Source organism: Oncorhynchus tshawytscha, linkage group LG20 (genome assembly GCF_018296145.1).
Source record: "Oncorhynchus tshawytscha isolate Ot180627B linkage group LG20, Otsh_v2.0, whole genome shotgun sequence".
NCBI classification, from domain to species: domain Eukaryota; kingdom Metazoa; phylum Chordata; class Actinopteri; order Salmoniformes; family Salmonidae; genus Oncorhynchus; species Oncorhynchus tshawytscha.
Window position 1 is genome coordinate 32,612,956 of NC_056448.1, and position 18,135 is coordinate 32,631,090.

Here is an 18,135-nt window from a genome sequence, read left to right on the forward strand (position 1 = left end):
AGTGGGAGAGAGAGATTGCGATGGAGCATGAGCATCTGGGGGGCTGAATGGTTAGGGATGCAGGAAAGGGCGACAGAAAAGGAAACAAAGTAGTGATCAGAGACCTGGAAGGGGGGTGCAGTGAGGTTAGTAGGCTAGCAGCCTCTAGTAAAGATGAGGTCAAGCGTATTGCCTGCCTTGTGAGTTGGGGATTTTGAAATGGTGAGGTCAAAAGAGGCAAGGAGGGGAAAGAGAGAGTTGAATTCAAGGCAGATGTTGGGAGGTTGAAGTCACCAAGTACGAAGAGCGGTGAGCCATTGTCAGGAAATGAGCTTATCAAGGTGTTCTTGTATAACAGTCTAAATGTGGCTTTTAGGAAGGAGGTGAAATCAAATTCTTATTTTAAACCGTGTGGAGATACAGAATTTAATTTATATATCCACATGGCTTCTCTTTGGAGTAATTTGTTGTCATAGTCACCTCCTCTACTGTGTGGATGAACTTTTTCGATCCCGACTTTGATTTTGTTCTTGATAAAGTGTCTCGCAACTGGCGAGGTGATATCTTGACGTCTAATAGTGGATTTATGGCGCGAGATGTTTTCCAAAATAAATCTTATTACAAGATCACTGAAGCATATAAATAACTCCTTTAGTCGTGCAATTTATACATGACTTTATCTCATAGGTCCTAGAAGTCTGAGGGCAGACAAAGTTAGAACGTTTATGGTGCCACAAGATGTACAAGCTCTACTGAGAGGAGCATCCTTTTATGAATGCCTCTTTTCTCTCTCTGACCACATCTGATTTGACCAATATGTTTGATAGATTTCTATATAAGGTCCTACAGTCAACAGTGCATGTCAGAGCAAAAACCAAGCCATGAGATTGAAGGAATTGTCCTTAAAGCTCTGAGACAGGATTGTGTCAAGGCACACATCTGGGGAAAGGTACCAAAACATTTCGGCAGCATTGAAGGTCCCCAAGAACTCAGTGGCCTCCATCTTTAAAGGAAGAAGTTTAGAACCACCAACATTCTTCCTGGAACTGGTATTATGCAATATTGTGTGTAGATTGATGAGGGGGAAAAATGATGTTGTCTGTTTTAGAATAAGGCTGTAACCTAACAAAATGTGGAAAAAGTCAAGGGGTCTGTATACTTTTTGAATGCACTGTATATACAAAAGTGTGTGGACACACCTTCAAATTAATTGCATTTGGCTATTTCAGCTACACGAGTTGCTGACAGGTGTATAAAATGGAGCACACAGCCATGCAATCTCCATAGACAAACATTGGCAGTAGATTGGCCCTACTGAAGAGCTCAGTGACTTTCAACGTGGCACGGTCATAGAATGCCACCTTTACAACAAATCAGTTAGTCAAATTTCTGCCCAGCTAGAGCTGCCCCGGTCAATTGTCAGTACTGTTAGTGTGAAGTGGAAATGTCTAGGAGCAACAACAGCTCAGCCGTGAAGTGGTAGGCCACACAAGCTCACAGAACTGGACCGCCAACGGCTGAAGCACGTAGCCCGTTAAAATCGTCTGTACTCAGTAGCAACACTCACTACCGAGTTCTAAACTGCCTCTGGATGCCATGTCAGCACAATAACTATTCATCGAGAGCTTCATGAAATGGGTTTCCATGGCCGACTAGCCACACACAAGCCTAAGAGCACCATGCGTAATGCCAAGTGTCGGCTGGAGTGGTGCCATTGGACTCTGGAGCTGTGGAAATGCGTTTTCTGGAATGAGGAATCACGCTTCACCATCTGGCAGTCTGACAGATTAATCTGGTTTGACACATGCCAGGAGAACGATACCTGCCCCAATGCATAGTGTCAACTGTAAAGTTTGTTGGAGAAGGAATAATGGCCTGGGGCTGTATTTATCATTCGAGCTGGGCCCCTTAGATCCAGTGAAGGTCATTCTTAATGCTACAGCATACAATGACATTCTATACGATTCTGTTCTTTCAACTTTGTGGCAACAATTTGGGGCTTTTCCTGTTTCAGCATGACAATGCCCCCATGCACAAAGCGAGGTCCATACATAAATAGTTTGTCGATATCAGTGTGGAAGAACTTGACAGAACTGCAAAGAGCCCTGACCGCAACCCCATCTAATTATTTAATTATCCCCTCTGTTCTCATCTTCCTATGTCTATCCACTGCCTTCAACACCGTGAACCATCAGATCCTCCTCTCCACCCTCTCAGGGCTGCGTGTCTCTGGCTCTGCACAATCTTGGATTGCATCCTACCTGGCAGACCGCTCCTACCAGGTGATATGGAGAGGATCTGTATCTACACCACGTACTGGTGTCCCCCAGGGCTCGGTTCTAGACCCTCCCCTCTTCTCTCTATACACCAAGTCACTCAGATCCATCATATTCTCACATGGTCTCTCCTATCATTGCTATGCAGAAGACAGTCAACTACTTTTCTCCTTCCCCCTTTTGACACCCAGGGGTTGACACGCATCTCTGCATGCCTGGCATATATCTTAGCTTGGATCCCGGCCCACCACCTCAATCTCAACTTGACAAAAAGGAGCTGCTCTTCCTCCCGGGGAAAGCCTGCCCTCTCAAATACCTCTCCATCAAGGTTGACAAATCCACAGTGTCGCCCTTCCAGAGTGCAAAGAACCTTGGCGTAACCCTGGACAACACCCTGTCATCAAAGCAGTGACCCGCTCCTGCAGGTTCATGCTCTACAACATCCGTAGAGTACGACCCTACTCACACAGGAAGCGGCGCAGGTCCTAATCCAGGCACTTGCCATCTCCCGTCTGGACTACTGCAACTCACTGTTGGCTGGGCTCCCTGTTTGTGCCATCATACCCCTGCAACTTATCCAGAATGCTTCAGCCCACCTGGTTTTCAACCGTCCCAAGTTCTCCCATGTTACCCCGCTCCTCCGCACGCCCCACTGGCTTCCAGTCGAAGCTCACATCCACTATAAGACCATAGTGCTTGCCTTTGGTGCAGCAAGAGGAACTGCCCCTCCTAACCTTCAGGCTATGCACTCTGTTCTGCCACTTCTGGTTTCTTCGGCCCTCCCACCCCTACGAAGAACACAGCTAAAGCTCTTCTCTGTCCTGGCACCCCAATGGTGGAACCAGCTTCCACCTGAAGCTAGGACAGTGTAGTCCCTGCCCATCTTCCGAAACCCTACCTCTTGGAAGAGTATCTTATGTACTTCCTGTACCAGCACTTGACCCCCCCCTCCCCTTCTAGCTCTGATTTTGCTGATAGTTACTTTATTGAGGAAAAGTGTACTTACTATGCCAGTGATATGTGGTTGTCCCACCTAGTTATCTTAAGATGAACACACTAACTGTATGTCACTCTGGACAAGAGTGTCTGCTAAATGACAAAAATTGAAATGTACTTATGTCTGCTGTCCCTCATTTTACCATCTAATAGTCAAATGATAGTGTGAAAGCAGGTGAGCTGATTCTACTCTTTTTTGGACATTTTCTGGTGTTTTGTGATGGAAAACTAAGGGGGTCGAGCATAACACGCCAACCCTGATATCCATTGTGACAGGCTAGAGCTATTTTCAGTTAAATTACCCCTCCCTTTTGCACACAACAAGCTTCCTTTCCCGCTCTCACAATGGGATTAATGGTTGATTTAAGATGAAATCATCAAACTTGTTAACAAACATCAAACCTGTTTCTATTTGGCATGTTGTGTAGCCACTTACTAAATTATTTAACCTCTTGAGATGGGATTAAAAAATATTAATAATAATTATGAAGTTGAATATGTGCTCTTCATGACAGAATGTTCAAATTAGGTGAAATCGAAATATTTTTTATTTTATACCAAGTTATTCTTCTCAACCAATTGGTGAAACGACACAGGTTCTATTTCAGTGTGTCCACAGCTCAAATTCTCTAATTTATTATTCAAATTGTTAGAATAGCTTTTCATTTGGTGTATTGGAAAGTAATGTATCGGATATGAAAACAACATTTATCTTTAGAAGTCTTGTTGAACTATCTGTCTGTTCTTGTCCAACACGTTTTTGTCTCTCCCGCTTTAACGCCCCTTTTCATAGCGGATTGTTTGTTGAAAGGATGCCCCGCGGGAGGCAAAAACTTCAGCACACCAAGAGTGGGCGTTTCACTAAACTTTTCCTCCATTCCAAAGCCAATTGTAAGGCCTGTTCTATAAATCGAGCCCTCTGATTTGCTTTCCTGTCCTGTCCGCAACCTGACTGACAGCCTGCTAGGGGACCTTTTTACCCTCTAAATTACTTCCCAGGGCTCCAGTGACGATTGAGAGAGGGGGCAACACTTCTGATCCGAGGCTCAGCAGCGCAGGGTAGCCTTTTCAGAGGAGCGAGAAGAGGAGTGGAGAGGACGAGTGCGAGAGGGTGTCCCATCCGTCACACTAGCTGGATGAATCCACACTCCAAAACGTATGGCTGCTTGAGAAAATAACGCTATTTTCCCCTTCTCTCTTTCTCTGGGACCTTTGGCTACCAGTTCTCTCCTAATCAGAAGTTGTCACAAGTATTTTTTCAGTTGCTCTTAAAAAGTTAACCCACTTTTGTCGTGGACGTCACTGGCGACCATGGATACACATATAAGATGGAAAGTAAAACGGAGGATAAAGGACTCGCAAATCACTTTAGCGATACTTCTACTTTGTGTCACATCACAAGCCAGTTCAGGTAAGATACCACATCCTCTATTGCAGTCTATTGCTGCTGCGCACTATTTTGCCCGTTCTTAAGACAGTGATATGTTATCATGTGCAACAAGTCCGTATCATACACACCATTGTGCAACGTCAATTCTACGCCCCTCTTTTAAACCATGATTTCATTGTCTGGTTACTGGAATATGGTCCACATTCATATTGGTGTCATAAACTGAAATGACCGCAGGCCCAGTCAAGGCTTTTTAAAGAATGGCACTGGTGCTTGTTCGTATACTTTGTACTGTATTGCTCAGTGTGTTGATAAAGTCTATCGATTTGGTAAGAGCCCGCTGCATAGAGGACTTGCAGCGCCAAAGATAACTATTTTTCCAGCAATTTTTCCAGAAACTCTTCAGATTACCTTCTCTGCCTCCAGCGATGGATTAGTGCATTCTGAAAGATGGGGTCCTCCTGCGCCATCTATAGTGCGTCTTCTGATGCACATCATTTAGCATATATTATTAGAATCTTTAAGTCTTTAAGATGTATTGTGCTGTGCGCACATAGGCTACACATTGCTATGCTGGATGATAGGACTACTGTAAAGATATAGAGCTTACTTGTTATAGTGTTGAATTGATCAACCTGGAAACCAAGCTCACCTTTTATAGCCCATAGGAAAATAATTGGACCTTTCTTCCCTCTTGTCGATACATTGTAGACTATTTCTTCTTTAGGCATACTTCACTGAAATGTATTTTCATAATCTAACTGAAAAAAAACTTTATGCAGCATTGTCGATATGATATAAAATATATAGTAATTTCTTGGGGGTTTCATATTTGGCAAGCTTTTGCGCTTTAGTTGGTATTTTAGACTTGATGACATGTACATCCATGAGCTTAATGTGCTCCATATTGACATATGAAACAGTTGACTTTAAAGTTCAAATGGGTGTTTCTTTAATGAGAAACCGAATGGAGCGCAGCTCTCGTGAGAGGGCGTGGCCGTCCGTCTGAAGTGGCAGCGTGGAGCCGAAGCTTGGCATTTCATTGTGGGCAGGGATGCGCATGGACATACCACAAATGGTCAATAAAAGAGTGTAATGTCTCTGTGAAATTGTCTTCAAGGTTTTTTTTAAACTAAAAAAAACCTATCCCATAAACATTTGCCTTGCTATCCTCCAGCTGTCTGTTTTATATGCACTCTATGATGAGAAAACAAGGTTAGTGATCACCTGTAACCAAAGGTTGTTTAAAGGCTGTGCCTAGGGGAACTGCTCGAATGCTGTGTTTTTGCAATCAGGCTCTTTTACTCTACTTTCCAACAGCTTTTTACAACTCAAATCACTTTTGGAAATTAATTGTGTGAGTTACATGTTGCTAGATGAAAGAAAGTGGTTCATGCTGTGGACAGGAGCTTCAGTGGGTGATGTGGGGGATTTGAGTCAGGCCTAGTGTCCTACATATATTATTAGCTCACTGGCCTGCATGGCATGGTAGGTGACCTCAGCTTGAATGCTGGCTACTGTGGAGCTCTCAGCCAGTCAGAAATCCAGTCAGTTAGTCAGTTAAAAGCAGTGGAGGCTGCTGAGCGGAGGACAGCTCATAGTAATGGCTGGAATGGAGTCAATGGAATGGTATTAACCAATGGAAACCACATGTTTGATACCCTTCCATTGATTTATATTCCAGCCATTATTATGAGCTGTCCTTCCCTCAGCAGCCTCCACTCACTAAAAGGCTGTTAGATTAACATATGGCCTGGTCTGTTCCTTCCACATACCTCAATATGAGAGGTGGAGATCTGGACGGGATTAAATTCCCTTTGACTGTAATTTGGTAACAATCAACCTAAATTCTATGGGCCTGCAAAGACGAGTCTGAGTTGTGTGCTAATGATTGAAACAATGACATATTCATGTGAATCCTGAATGCAGACGTTGATTGATTATTGACTATGGCCCTTTGGACTTCATGAAGTCGGGGCGGCAGGGTAGCCTATTGGACTAGTAAGCGGAAGGTTGCAAGTTCAAACCTCCGAGCTGACATGGTACAAATCTTTCGTTCTGCCCCTGAACAGGCAGTTAACCCACTGTTCCTAGGCTGTCATTGAAAATAAGAATTTGTTCTTAACTGACTTGCCTAGTAAAATAAAGGTAAAATGAAGGCTTGGCTTTGAACTTTCTTCCCTATGGGAGAAATGGACACGTCTCCCTTGAAAAATTGGTATTCTGATCTCACTGCAACCTGGTAAAATAAAGGTTAAAAAATCCAGGGGGTGTGGTCTTGTAATTGCTCGTATGTGATTGACAGACCCAGTTCCCAGTCATGCCAGATGACGTGGAGAGTTGGACTGGAGTTTAACTAGGACTGAAGGGCGTGGGACAACTCACTATGATGCTGCTGCCTTCAATCAGCTCTTAAAGACCAACAGAAAACAACCAGAGACTTGTTAAATGATTGTCTGTGATGCTACAACACTTCCTGAAACCAGGACGCATGCAAGTACGAGTGGAGTTTATGAATTGGTATTGGCTAGCAAGAGGTTTATTACATTGCTATTGTTGCCAATGTCAACCTAAGCAGTGTTACAACAATCAAATCATCAATCATGGAAATATTTATTTTACAAGAAATAAGCATAATACATATTTCTAGCTATATTATCAAAAATAACTTTCAACTGAAAAATGCATAGCATTCCACCAAGTTAGGTAACCTGGTCAACAGTTTAGGATACAGTGCCTTTGGAAAGTATCCAGACCCCTTGACTTTTTCCACATTTTGTTACGTTACAGCCTTTTTATAAAATGGATAAAAAAACATTGTTTCCCTCATCGATCTATACACAATACCCCATAATGACAAAAGAAAAATCGATTTTTTGACATTTTTGCTCGTTTAAATATTTGTTATATTTTTATAGTACATTTACATAAGTATTCAGACCTTTAACTCAGTAATTTGTTGAAGCACCTTTGGCAGCGATTACAGCATAGAGTCTTCTTGGGTATGACGCTACAAGCTTGGCACATCTATATTGTAGATGCGCCAAGCTGCAGATCAAGATCTGTTAGGTTGGATGGGGAGCGTTGCTGCACAGCTATTTTCAGGTCTATCCAGAGATTTTGGATCGGGTTCAAGTCCGGGCTCCCGGTGCGCCACAAAGAATATTCAGAGACATGTCCTAAAGCCACTCCTGCGTTGTCCTGGTTGTGTGCTTAGGGTCGTTGTCCTGTTGGAAGGTGAACCTTTGCCCCAGTCTGAGGTCCTGAGCACTCTGGAGCAGGTTTTCATCAAGGATCCCTCTGTACTTTGCTCCGTTCATCGTTTCCTCGACAAGTCTCCCAGTCCCTGCCGCTGAAAAACAGCCCCACAGCATGACGCTGCCATCACCGTAGGGATGGTGCCTGGTTTCCTCCAGACGTAACGGTTGGCTTTCAGGCCAAAGAGTTCAATCTTGGTTTCATCAGACCATAGAATCTTGTTTCTCATGGTCTGAGAATCTTTAGGTGCCTGTTGGCAAACTTCAAGTGGGCTGTCATGTGCCTTTTACTGAGGAGTGGCTTCTGTCTGGCCACTCTACCATATTTAATATATATATATATTTCACCTTTATTTAACCAGGTAAGCTATTAGAAAACAAGTTCTCATTTACAACTGCGACCTGGCCAAGATAAAGCAAAGCAGTGCGACAGAAACAACAACACGGAGTTACGCATGGAATAAACAAGCATACAGTCAATAACACAATAGAAAAAATGAGTCTATATACAGTGTGTGCAAATGGTGTGAGGAGGTAAGGCAATAAATAGGCCATAGTAGCAAAGTAATTACAATTTAGCAGAGTAACACTGGAGTGATAGATGAGCAGATGATGATGAGCAGATTATAGTGTGTAAGTAGTGATACTGGTGTGCAAAAGAGCAGCAAAGTAAATAAAACCAATATGGGGATGAGGTAGGTAGATTGGGTGGGCTATTTACAGATGGACTATGTACAGCTGCAGCGATCGGTTAGCTGCTCAGAGAGCTGATGTTTAAAGTTAGTGAGGGAAATGTAATTCTCCAGCTTCAACGATTTTTGCAATTCGTCCCAGTCACTGGCAGCAGAGAACTGGAAGGAAAGGCGGTCAAATGAGGTGTTGGCTTTGGGGATGACCAGTGAGATATACATGCTGGAGCGCATGCTACGGGTGGGTGTTGTTATCGTGACCAGTGAGCTAAGATAAGGTGGAGCTTTACCTAGCATAGACTTATAGATGACCTGGAGCCAGTGGGTCTGGCGACGAATATGTAGGGAGGGCCAGCCGACTAGAGCATACAGGTCGCAGTGGTGGGTGATATAATGCGCTTTGGTAACAAAACGGATGGCACTGTGATAGACTACATCCAATTTGCTGAGTACAGTATTGGAAGCTATTTTGTAGATGACATCGCCGAAGTCGAGGATCGGTAGGATAGTCAGTTTTACTAGGGTAAGTTTGTCAGCATGAGTGAAGGAGGCTTTGTTGCGAAATAGAACGCAGATTCTAGATTTGATTTTGGATTGGAGATGTTTGATATGAGTCTGGAAGGAGAGTTTACAATCTAGCCAGACACTTATTTGTAGTTGTCCATGTATTCTAGGTCAGAATCATCCAGAGTAGTGTTGCTAGTCAGGCGGGCGGGCGCGGGCAGCGAATGATTGAAAAGCATGCATTTTGTTTTACTAGCGTTTAAGAGATGTTGGAGGCCACGGAAGGAGTGTTGTATGGCATTGAAGCTCGTTTGGAGGTTTGTTAACACAGTGTCCAAAGAAGGGCCAGATGTATACAGAATGGTGTCGTCTCCATAGAGGTGGATCAGGGAATCATCCGCAGCAAGAGCGACATCGTTGATATATATACAGAGAAAAGAGTCGGCCCGAGAATTGAACCCTGTGGTACCCCCATAGAGACTGCCAGAGGTCCTGGACAACTGGGCCTCCGATTTTGTCTGCGAAGTAGTTGGTGAACCAGGCGAGGCAGTCATTTGAGAAACCAAGGCTATTGACTCTGCCGATAAGAATACGGTGATTGACAGTCGAAAGCCTTGGCCAGGTCGATGAAGACGGCTGCACAGTTCTGTCTTTTATCGATGGCGGTTATGATATCGTTTAGTACCTTGAGCGTGGCTGAGGTACACCCATGACCAGCTCGGAAACCAGATTGCACAGCGGAGAAGATATGGTGGGATTCGAAATGGTCAGTGATCTGTTTATTAACTTGGCTTTCAAAGACTTTAGAAAGGCAGGGCAGGATGGATATAGGTCTATAACACTTTGGGTCTAGAGTGTCAAAAAAATCCTGATTGGTGGAGTGCTGCAGAGATGGTTGTCCTTCTGGAAGATTCTCCCAACTCCACAGAGGAACTCTGGAGCTCTGCCAGAGTGACCATCGGGTTCTTGGCCACCTCCCTGACCAAGGCTCTTCTCCCCCGATTGCTCAGTTTGGCCATCAAACTTGATGATGGAGGCCACTGTGTTCTTGGGGACCTTCAATGCTGCAGACATTTTTTTGGTACCCTTCCCCAGATCTGTATCTTGACACAATCCTGTTCCGGAGCTCTATGGATAATTCCTTTGACCTCATGACTTGGTTTTTGCTCTGACATTCACTGTCAACTGTAGGACCTTATATAGACAGGTGTGTGCCTTTCCAAATCATGTCCAATTATTTGAGTTTACCACAGGTGGACTCCAATCAAGTTGTATAAACATCTCAAGGATGATCAATGGAAACAGGATGCACCTGAGCTCAATTTTGAGACTCATAGCAAAGGGTCTGAATACTTCAATAGATAAGGTATTTCTGTTTTAATTCTTTAAATAAATTTATCGAACATTTTAAAATGTAATCCAGTTCATTTTATCCGAACATCTATTTAGACTTTCTTTTAGAATAAGGCTGTAAGAAAGCAAGGGGTCTGAATACATTCCTAATGCACTGTATATTGGAAAACAGTCAGCTTTGATTTACAGCTTGTGAAAGATGTGTCCCATCAGGGCAGCCAGACTATATGATTAACCGGTAATTAAAAGGAATGAGGCCAGGTTCTCCAGAGTTCAGCTGTAAAGGACTTATTATCCTGATCCAAACCAGATGACCCTCTCCAGCCCCATTCTCAGGACTGTGAATGATGCCCTTTTTGGTTCCAGGTAGAACCCTTTTGGGTTAGAAACCTCTGTAGAACGATTTCTACATGGAAACAAAAAATTGTTCTACCTGCAACCAAAAATGGTTCTTCAAAGGGTTCTCCTATGGGGACTTTAAGGTTCTAGATAGCACCTTTTTTTCTTAGAGTGTATAGACTTCCGTAGCACCTTTGATTCTGATCAGGCATAGCCCTGTTTAGCCCTGTTTCAGATCCCTTTGTGCTGTCTTTCCAACTCATGGCCTTAGGAGTTGACAAAACAGCACAAACATATTTGGGACCAGGCTAGACTTCACCTACAGTACCAATCAGAAGTTTGGACACACCTACTCATTCAAGGGTTTTTCTTAATTTTTACAATTTTCTACAGACATTAAAATGATGAAATAACACATATGGAATCATGTAGTAACCAAAAAAGCGTTAAACAAATCAAAATATATTTGATATTTTAGATCCTTCACAGTAGCCACCCTTTGCCTTGATGACAGCTTTGCACACTCTTGGCATTCTCTCAACCAGCTTCACCTGGAATGCTTTTCCAACAGCCTTGAATGAGTTCCCACATATGCTGAGCACTTGTTGACGGCTTTTCCTCCACTCTGCAGTCCAACTCATTCCAAACCATCTCAATCGGGTTGAGGTCGGGTGATTGTGGAGGCCAGGTCCTCTGATGCAGCACTCCGCTCTCCTTCTTGGTCAAATAGCCCTTACACATTCCGCAGGTGTGTTGGGTCATTGTCCTGTTGAAAAACAAATTATAGTCTCACTAAGTGTAAACCAGATGGGATGGCGTATCGCTGCAGAATTCTGTGGTAGCCAAGCTGGTTAAGTGTGCCTTGAATTCTAAATAAATCCCTGTCAGTGTCACCAGCAAAGCACCCCACACCATCACACCACTTCCTCCATGCTTCACCGTGGGAACCACACATGCAGAGATATTAATTAAATTTTGGATGGTGTATCTATACAGATAATTAATATGGGGTGTGTTGTTTCTTGTGGTTATTGTTTAGTAGCATTTACTGTTATTGGCTTCTCTTTTGTTGACAAATATTTGTATCTATATAAATATATTTACATCCATGTCTTGTTCTCCATTCCCTTTCCAAATTAGATTCTATATATTTTTTTTACACAAGTCTCAACTCATTACAATTAAATATTATTGTGTAGGGATCTGATACAACATTTCATTGTCCCAGAACTTTGAACAAACAGATGCCAAACCCCATAAAAGATGTCGGTAATGAAAAGGAGAGAACGAGGTCTCAATGATGAAGTCATTTGAACTGTACTAGGATCAGATATATAATGACAAAAACATCTTCAAACCCAAGTGTAACCTCAGTTCAGTGTTTATTTATGACTTAGTTATCTTCTCTTGACAAAAATGAGAGGAGTACAGAGTGAAAGTCTGGTAATGACAGGAGACCAATAAGAGACAGGTTTCCTCTGTGTGATGGATGGGGTCAGAGGTTAAAGTTTGAGGATCATTACCTTCAGGTGACCAGCGCTGATGATTTACAGTTTCAGAGCCCTTGGGAAAGGAATGATCTTGCTGCTAACGTAAGATCTTTAACAGTTAGATCATCATTCATCCATTGCCTACTAGTAAAAAAGATGATCTTTATGTTTTTAAATTTTTTTTAACTCACCCATGGTGAGTCACTGGCTGTTCAGGACAGGAGGGACAGAGAAAGAGAGAGAGGTGCATTGTGGGTACCTTGGCGAACTTGCGTGACATGATTTCCTGACACAAAAAAGTCTGGAATGCTTTGCTTTGGAACACCATGCCCATTCTTCATTCTGGCTTTGATGACATTTTCAAGAACTAAAAACAAAGATGACCGAATGTGATTTAATGGTTAAACATGGATGATGAATAACTGACTTTAATAAAACTGATATTTTGCCAAAGTGCAGATATCTGGGTCTATCTAGATCTCTCGCTTAATAATGCTTGTTTTAAAGAGCTTTATTCCCTGACCTTGATGAGGGCAGCTTTATTTTGCTTTCTTGTGAAAGTTGTTGTATTAGCCATGTGGCTGCTTCTCAGAGGCTAGGCTTTGCTCCCAAAATGTTTCTTTTTGTGTGGGGAAAACAGATTAAAGAGAAGTGCACTGTTTCCACCAAGTCGCCCACCGGAATCAATGGGACCTTTTCTTAAAGCTTCAACATGTTTCTCGTGGTTTGTTATCATTCATTAAGAAAAGGTTTTTGAATGGTCTGTTTCAGCAGGAACATTCCCCTAGGCATGTCAAACTGCTTTAATCATCAAAAATACTTCAATAACATTCCTTGAATACCTGGGTAAAATGAAAACGTGGGTGGATTGGGGCCGAAGCCAATGACTACTCGATATGTAAACGTTGACTACAGTGCTTGTTGTTTTCAGCCTGAGAAGGACTATGGGTAATGGAGTCTTTGTGGTTTTAAGATTCATGGAGTTTTTCTAATGTTTGACATTTAGTTTTTATTTATTTGTTTTTTTATATAAAATATGAGATTATAAGAAAGAAACACTTGTTGTTTCACTGTGTTCAACATCTTGATCCGATAAGCTCCATTGTGCCGTCTGGCGTCTGCTGATCCTAAAAAAATAGGGGGAAAAATGCGTTCCAGATGTTTTTATCCCCCTCCTGGTGGAACAAAGCACTATGAAATAAAGCACTGTTTCACTTTTCTAAAGAAAGATATACCTCTAGTACCTCACTGGTTTTAGAGTTGAGGCTTTTCGCTGGAAAAATAGCTGCGTCCCATTCGGTGAGTTTTGGTGAGATGTTTTAGAGATGGTGTAAGTTTCATAGCAGCCAGGTTTGGAGCCATGCAAAGCAGCCTGGGTCATTGAAATGTTATTTTTGTGTAAAGGTAGACTTTACTATGGGGGTCAAAGGTCAAGCACAGCTGGGCCACAGCGGTTTTCCATCCTGTTGGCCCACTGTCAGAACAGTTCCTCTACAAAAGTTTCCATGATAGATTGGATGCACCTCTTTATCATATTACCCCTAATGTCCTTCATGTTTGTTATGGAAGAAGAGGGCAAGGTTGTTACTGACTGATGTAACTGATGCAGAATGTTTATGGCCTCCAAACCTGGTGATGCAATGGAAACCTCTGGAACTGTCCTGTTCTGGCTGCAACATGGTGAGACACAGACACAGGTACCATACTGGTGGCATTTCAGCATTGCAATCAAGTAATAAAAACACAGCCATGAAACCCAAATTGAAGAAAGTTCAGTTCAGAGTGCAATCCCCAATCTCAACCCCATCATTATTAGTAATTGTTTGTCCCTTTTGAGCGAATGCAGTTTCTGCTCCAGTTTTTCAATGGCTATATTCTTATCGCTCAATATGGGAAATCCTTTGAGCCATTTTACTCAATCAGATAAGTGGTGGTTCTTTGGTGTGAAAAGACCTGTTTTTGAGTGTGTGTGTGTGTGTCTATTGTCGTGGTGCAGGGAAAGGAATCTGAGTTTGCTGGACTGTGGAGAGAAGCAGTGACCCTGCAATCTCATGATCCACTTCAGACTGTGAATGCAGCCATTATGGTGTGGAACTAAACTGTCTGGGCCGTTGAACGGTTCATGGTTTACTTTCTGACCCCTAACCTCCAACCAGCTCCATCCAACGCCTGATCAACAGAAAAGACTGACACTCTTCTTTTTATATCTGTGCAGATGACGGAATGGAATGGCTGATAAAAGATCATTCCAGGTCAGAATTTTGACTCTGTCTGTCAGATTGAAGGAGATCCTTTGTATGCCACTCATGTCATAAATATGTTTGTGTCGTGTTAGGGACAGGGAAACACTGTTCTCTCAAGAGTTCATAAGGAGACTGCTCCAAAGGACCATCGGGCATCTTATTGTCCGTCTTCCCACAGAAGCTGTAGAGCCAGGTTTTCCAGGACAGTGATTTGACGGAGACTATGTTCAGGCTTGGACATGATCCTCTATTGAAAAGGTGAATATAGGGTATTATCTTGATTTCATAGTGAAAAGTTGAGTCCTTTCAGATAATTAAGTCAAGATGCTGTGGGTTTAATTCCCAAAGCCCCAGTAATGGTTGTAGGGATTTGAGTATTTTCAATAGTGGGTCTTTCAACAGATGTGGTATCATGCCAGTCGTTTACATTTTAGTAATTTAGCAGACACTGTTATCTAGAGCAACTTACAGGATCAATTGCATATTTTTCACCTAGTCAGCTTGGGGATTTGAGTAAGCAACCTTTTGGTTACTGGCTCACTGCTGTTAACCACTAGGCTACCTGCCACCCTTTTGTTGCAGTTGGTAGAGTGGTGTCAGGGCCTATGCCTGTTTTCACTCTCCATCTGTGCTGTATACACTGTAAGTCCATAAGTGGGATAGGCCTACTTCTCACTGTAGCTCTTTTCCAGCCAAAATCATTGGGTATTCACTATTCAGCTCTCCAGGATAGCAGTACTGTTCTCTATTAAGGGGTATTATAATGATTGAGCATGGAAAGCAATGCTATGAGTCATCCTTTCCAACCCCAATCCCCATCCCCAGTCAGCCCTAGCCTCAATTCTAGCCACAGCCTGGGAAGCAGAACTACTGAATGAAGCATTTTAGGGGGAAATCGCACGATTATCTTCCCTGGTAGCTAACCCCACTGCAGAAACTTCACTGCTTCAGTTGGAGCCATTCTATTCTTCTTTATTAGGTGAGAAAATGTGTGTGTGTGTGGGGGGGGAGTGATGATGGTTGGAAAGACTGTATGAAAGAGAGACAGACAGACAGACAGACAGACATAGAAAAACAACATCTGCTCACTCAGCATCACTACAGTTAGTTTGCTCAGACCTAGGGCAGGACAGCAACCACAGAGGGAATTACGCCTGCTTACAGAGCTGCTATAGATGGAACAAAATGAGCTAGAACAATACAGACTGGTACATTTACAGTGTGGGAATCTTTTGAATGAGGTGAAAGGGGAGTCTGTGTGCTCCTTCATCCCCTGGCAGGTGGGCTCTATGTCTCCTCCTATAATGTCAGTGGTAGTATCAGGCCAGGGCAGGACAACCAATCCCCCACCCACTCAAAACTGGGACAGGAATTGGTTGCCATGGAGACATTGGAAGCAAGTTCCAAAGATTTTTTCACAGGAGGTTGGATCTCCTGGCAAGTTTTGTCTGTGTACAAGTCTGACTGCATGGTGTTTGACTGGTCATTAGAGCCCATTGCAACATGGTTGGAACAGAAGGCCATTTTTTTCCTGAGCAACACAAGTTGATTTATAACATCAATATAGTTCCTTTCCTCAAAAAGAATAAACCCTAAGCAAGAGGGTTTTCTAAATCATATCCCCTAACCAAGAACATATCATGTTTATCAAATCACTGGAGGCTGTTCCTTAAATCTGCCAATGATTCATGTGTTTTTGCTTCCAGAAAATATTGTAGCTAATAATAAGATATAGTTTTTCATGTTTCTAAAGCAATGGCTTGAAGTTTATTTTCATGAATAATTTGTTTGTTATCATTTTGGTTGTCATGTTGAATTTGGATTGAGGCATACAATACTTTGCATAAGTAGGCCTCAAAGCCTGTATGAAAGTATTTCTCTGTGGCTGAGCGACAACTTTTCTGGCAAAGCTTTCTGGGTCATTGAGTTAACTGATGATGCAATGGAATTATAGTTTGTGTCTGTGAATGAAGGGATGCATTCTACTTTCAACTCATTCCTGCATTTGAAAGAAAACAGCTCAGGTTCGATTCTCACCATTTCCACAAAAGTCCAAGCAATTCGCATAATTGGTTCAAAGTGGGTCATTCTAGCAACAGCCAGACAGCTGAGATCCAAAAGTCCGATAGCAATTGGAAAGTACTGTCTGTTCTGCTGTGTGTGTGTGTGTGTGTGTGTGTGTGTGTGTGTGTGTTAGGCCTTTATTAGTGTTATTCTGTTATAGGGTTGTAGCATTTTGGAGATTTTGCTTATTTTCTCTCTGCTCTGTTCATCTTGTTCATGTCTGTCCAAAGAGCTGGTGGGGGAGATGGATTGTTCTGGAATGCGAGTGCTGTCTTGTTTTGTCGTTAGTCGTCCAGCAGTCAGCCCCCAGCCCTCAGAACGAGATCAGCAGCAAGAGAAACAGAGGATGCAAGGGAGCCCAAGGAGCGGAGGGAGGTGGAAGGATTGAGAGACAAAGAAAGTGAAAGAGAGAGATAAAGAGGGAGAGGGAGAGGGAGATAAGTAGACTGAGAGAGAGAGAGAGAGAGACAATGTGAGAAACAGAGAGAGAAAAGACAGAGCGAGATTCAAGAGGTGAGAGGGCAGAGTGAGAGAGGGCAGAGAGAGAGGGAAGAGTGAGAGAGGGCAGAGTGAACGAGGGCAGAGTGAGAGAGCATGGAGGAGTGGAGGAATGCAGTTGAGTGAGGACAGAAAGAGAAGACAAGACAAGGGATTGACAAGTACAGCCAGACTTGCTAAGAGGGAGCCACATAATAGCTGCAGAAGGAGAGAGAGCTGAGAGAGGAGAGAAAGAATGCCTGTGTGTCTCGAGAGTGCCATTTCTCTGCAGTCAGTCTCGCTGTAAACTGAGTGTTTAAGAGTGAGCAGCAGCAACCTGCTTGAGTCAGTTTTTCCATCTTAGTCTGGTGCTGTGGAGGGGAGAGAGGGAGGGAAGACGGGAGGGAGGATGGTAGATACTGATTTATTTCTCTCTGGTCTGAGACCGCTCATCGCTCGCTGTGGAGACAATGAAGCAAACCACCTGGTATTCTCCCTGCTAAAGCAATAAAACCAGGGCTAAAGCCCTGACAGAGTAGACTGAGGAAACAAGGGCTAAAGCCCTGACAGAGTAGACTGAGGAGACCAGGGCTAAAGCCCTGACAGAGTAGACTGAGAAGACCAGGTCTAAAGCCCTGACAGAGTAGACTGAGGAGACCAGGGCTAAAGTCCTGACAGAGTAGACTGAGGAGACCAGGGCTAAAGCCCTGACAGAGTAGACTGAGAAGACCAGGGCTAAAGCCCTGACAGAGTAGACTGAGAAGACCAGGGCTAAAGCCCTGACAGAGTAGACTGTGGAGACCAGGGCTAAAGACCTGACAGAGTAGACTGAGGAGACCAGGGCTAAAGCCCTGACAGAGTAGACTGAGAAGACCAGGGTTAAAGCCCTGACAGAGTAGACTGAGTAGACCAGGGCTAAATCCCTGACAGAGTAGACTGAGGAGACCAGGGCTAAAGCCCTGACAGAGTAGACTGAGAAGACCAGGGCTAAAGCCCTGACAGAGTAAACTGAGAAGACCAGGGCTAAATCCCTGACAGAGTAGACTGATTAGACCAGGGCTAAAGTCCTGACAGAGTA

General features: G+C 43.3%; 1 protein-coding gene across 2 annotated transcripts in view; it reads left to right on the plus strand.

Moving 5' to 3' along the window:
• Nucleotides 1-4,253: 4,253 nt before the first annotated feature.
• Nucleotides 4,254-18,135, plus strand: part of col5a1 (procollagen, type V, alpha 1) — a 159,449-nt gene continuing 145,567 nt past the window's right edge. For both annotated transcript variants that reach the window (XM_042302499.1, XM_042302500.1), the window contains exon 1: nucleotides 4,254-4,662. In XM_042302499.1, coding sequence (XP_042158433.1) covers nucleotides 4,563-4,662 — 100 coding nt within the window. In that variant the 5' untranslated portion in view covers nucleotides 4,254-4,562. The remainder of the gene's footprint in view (nucleotides 4,663-18,135) is intronic.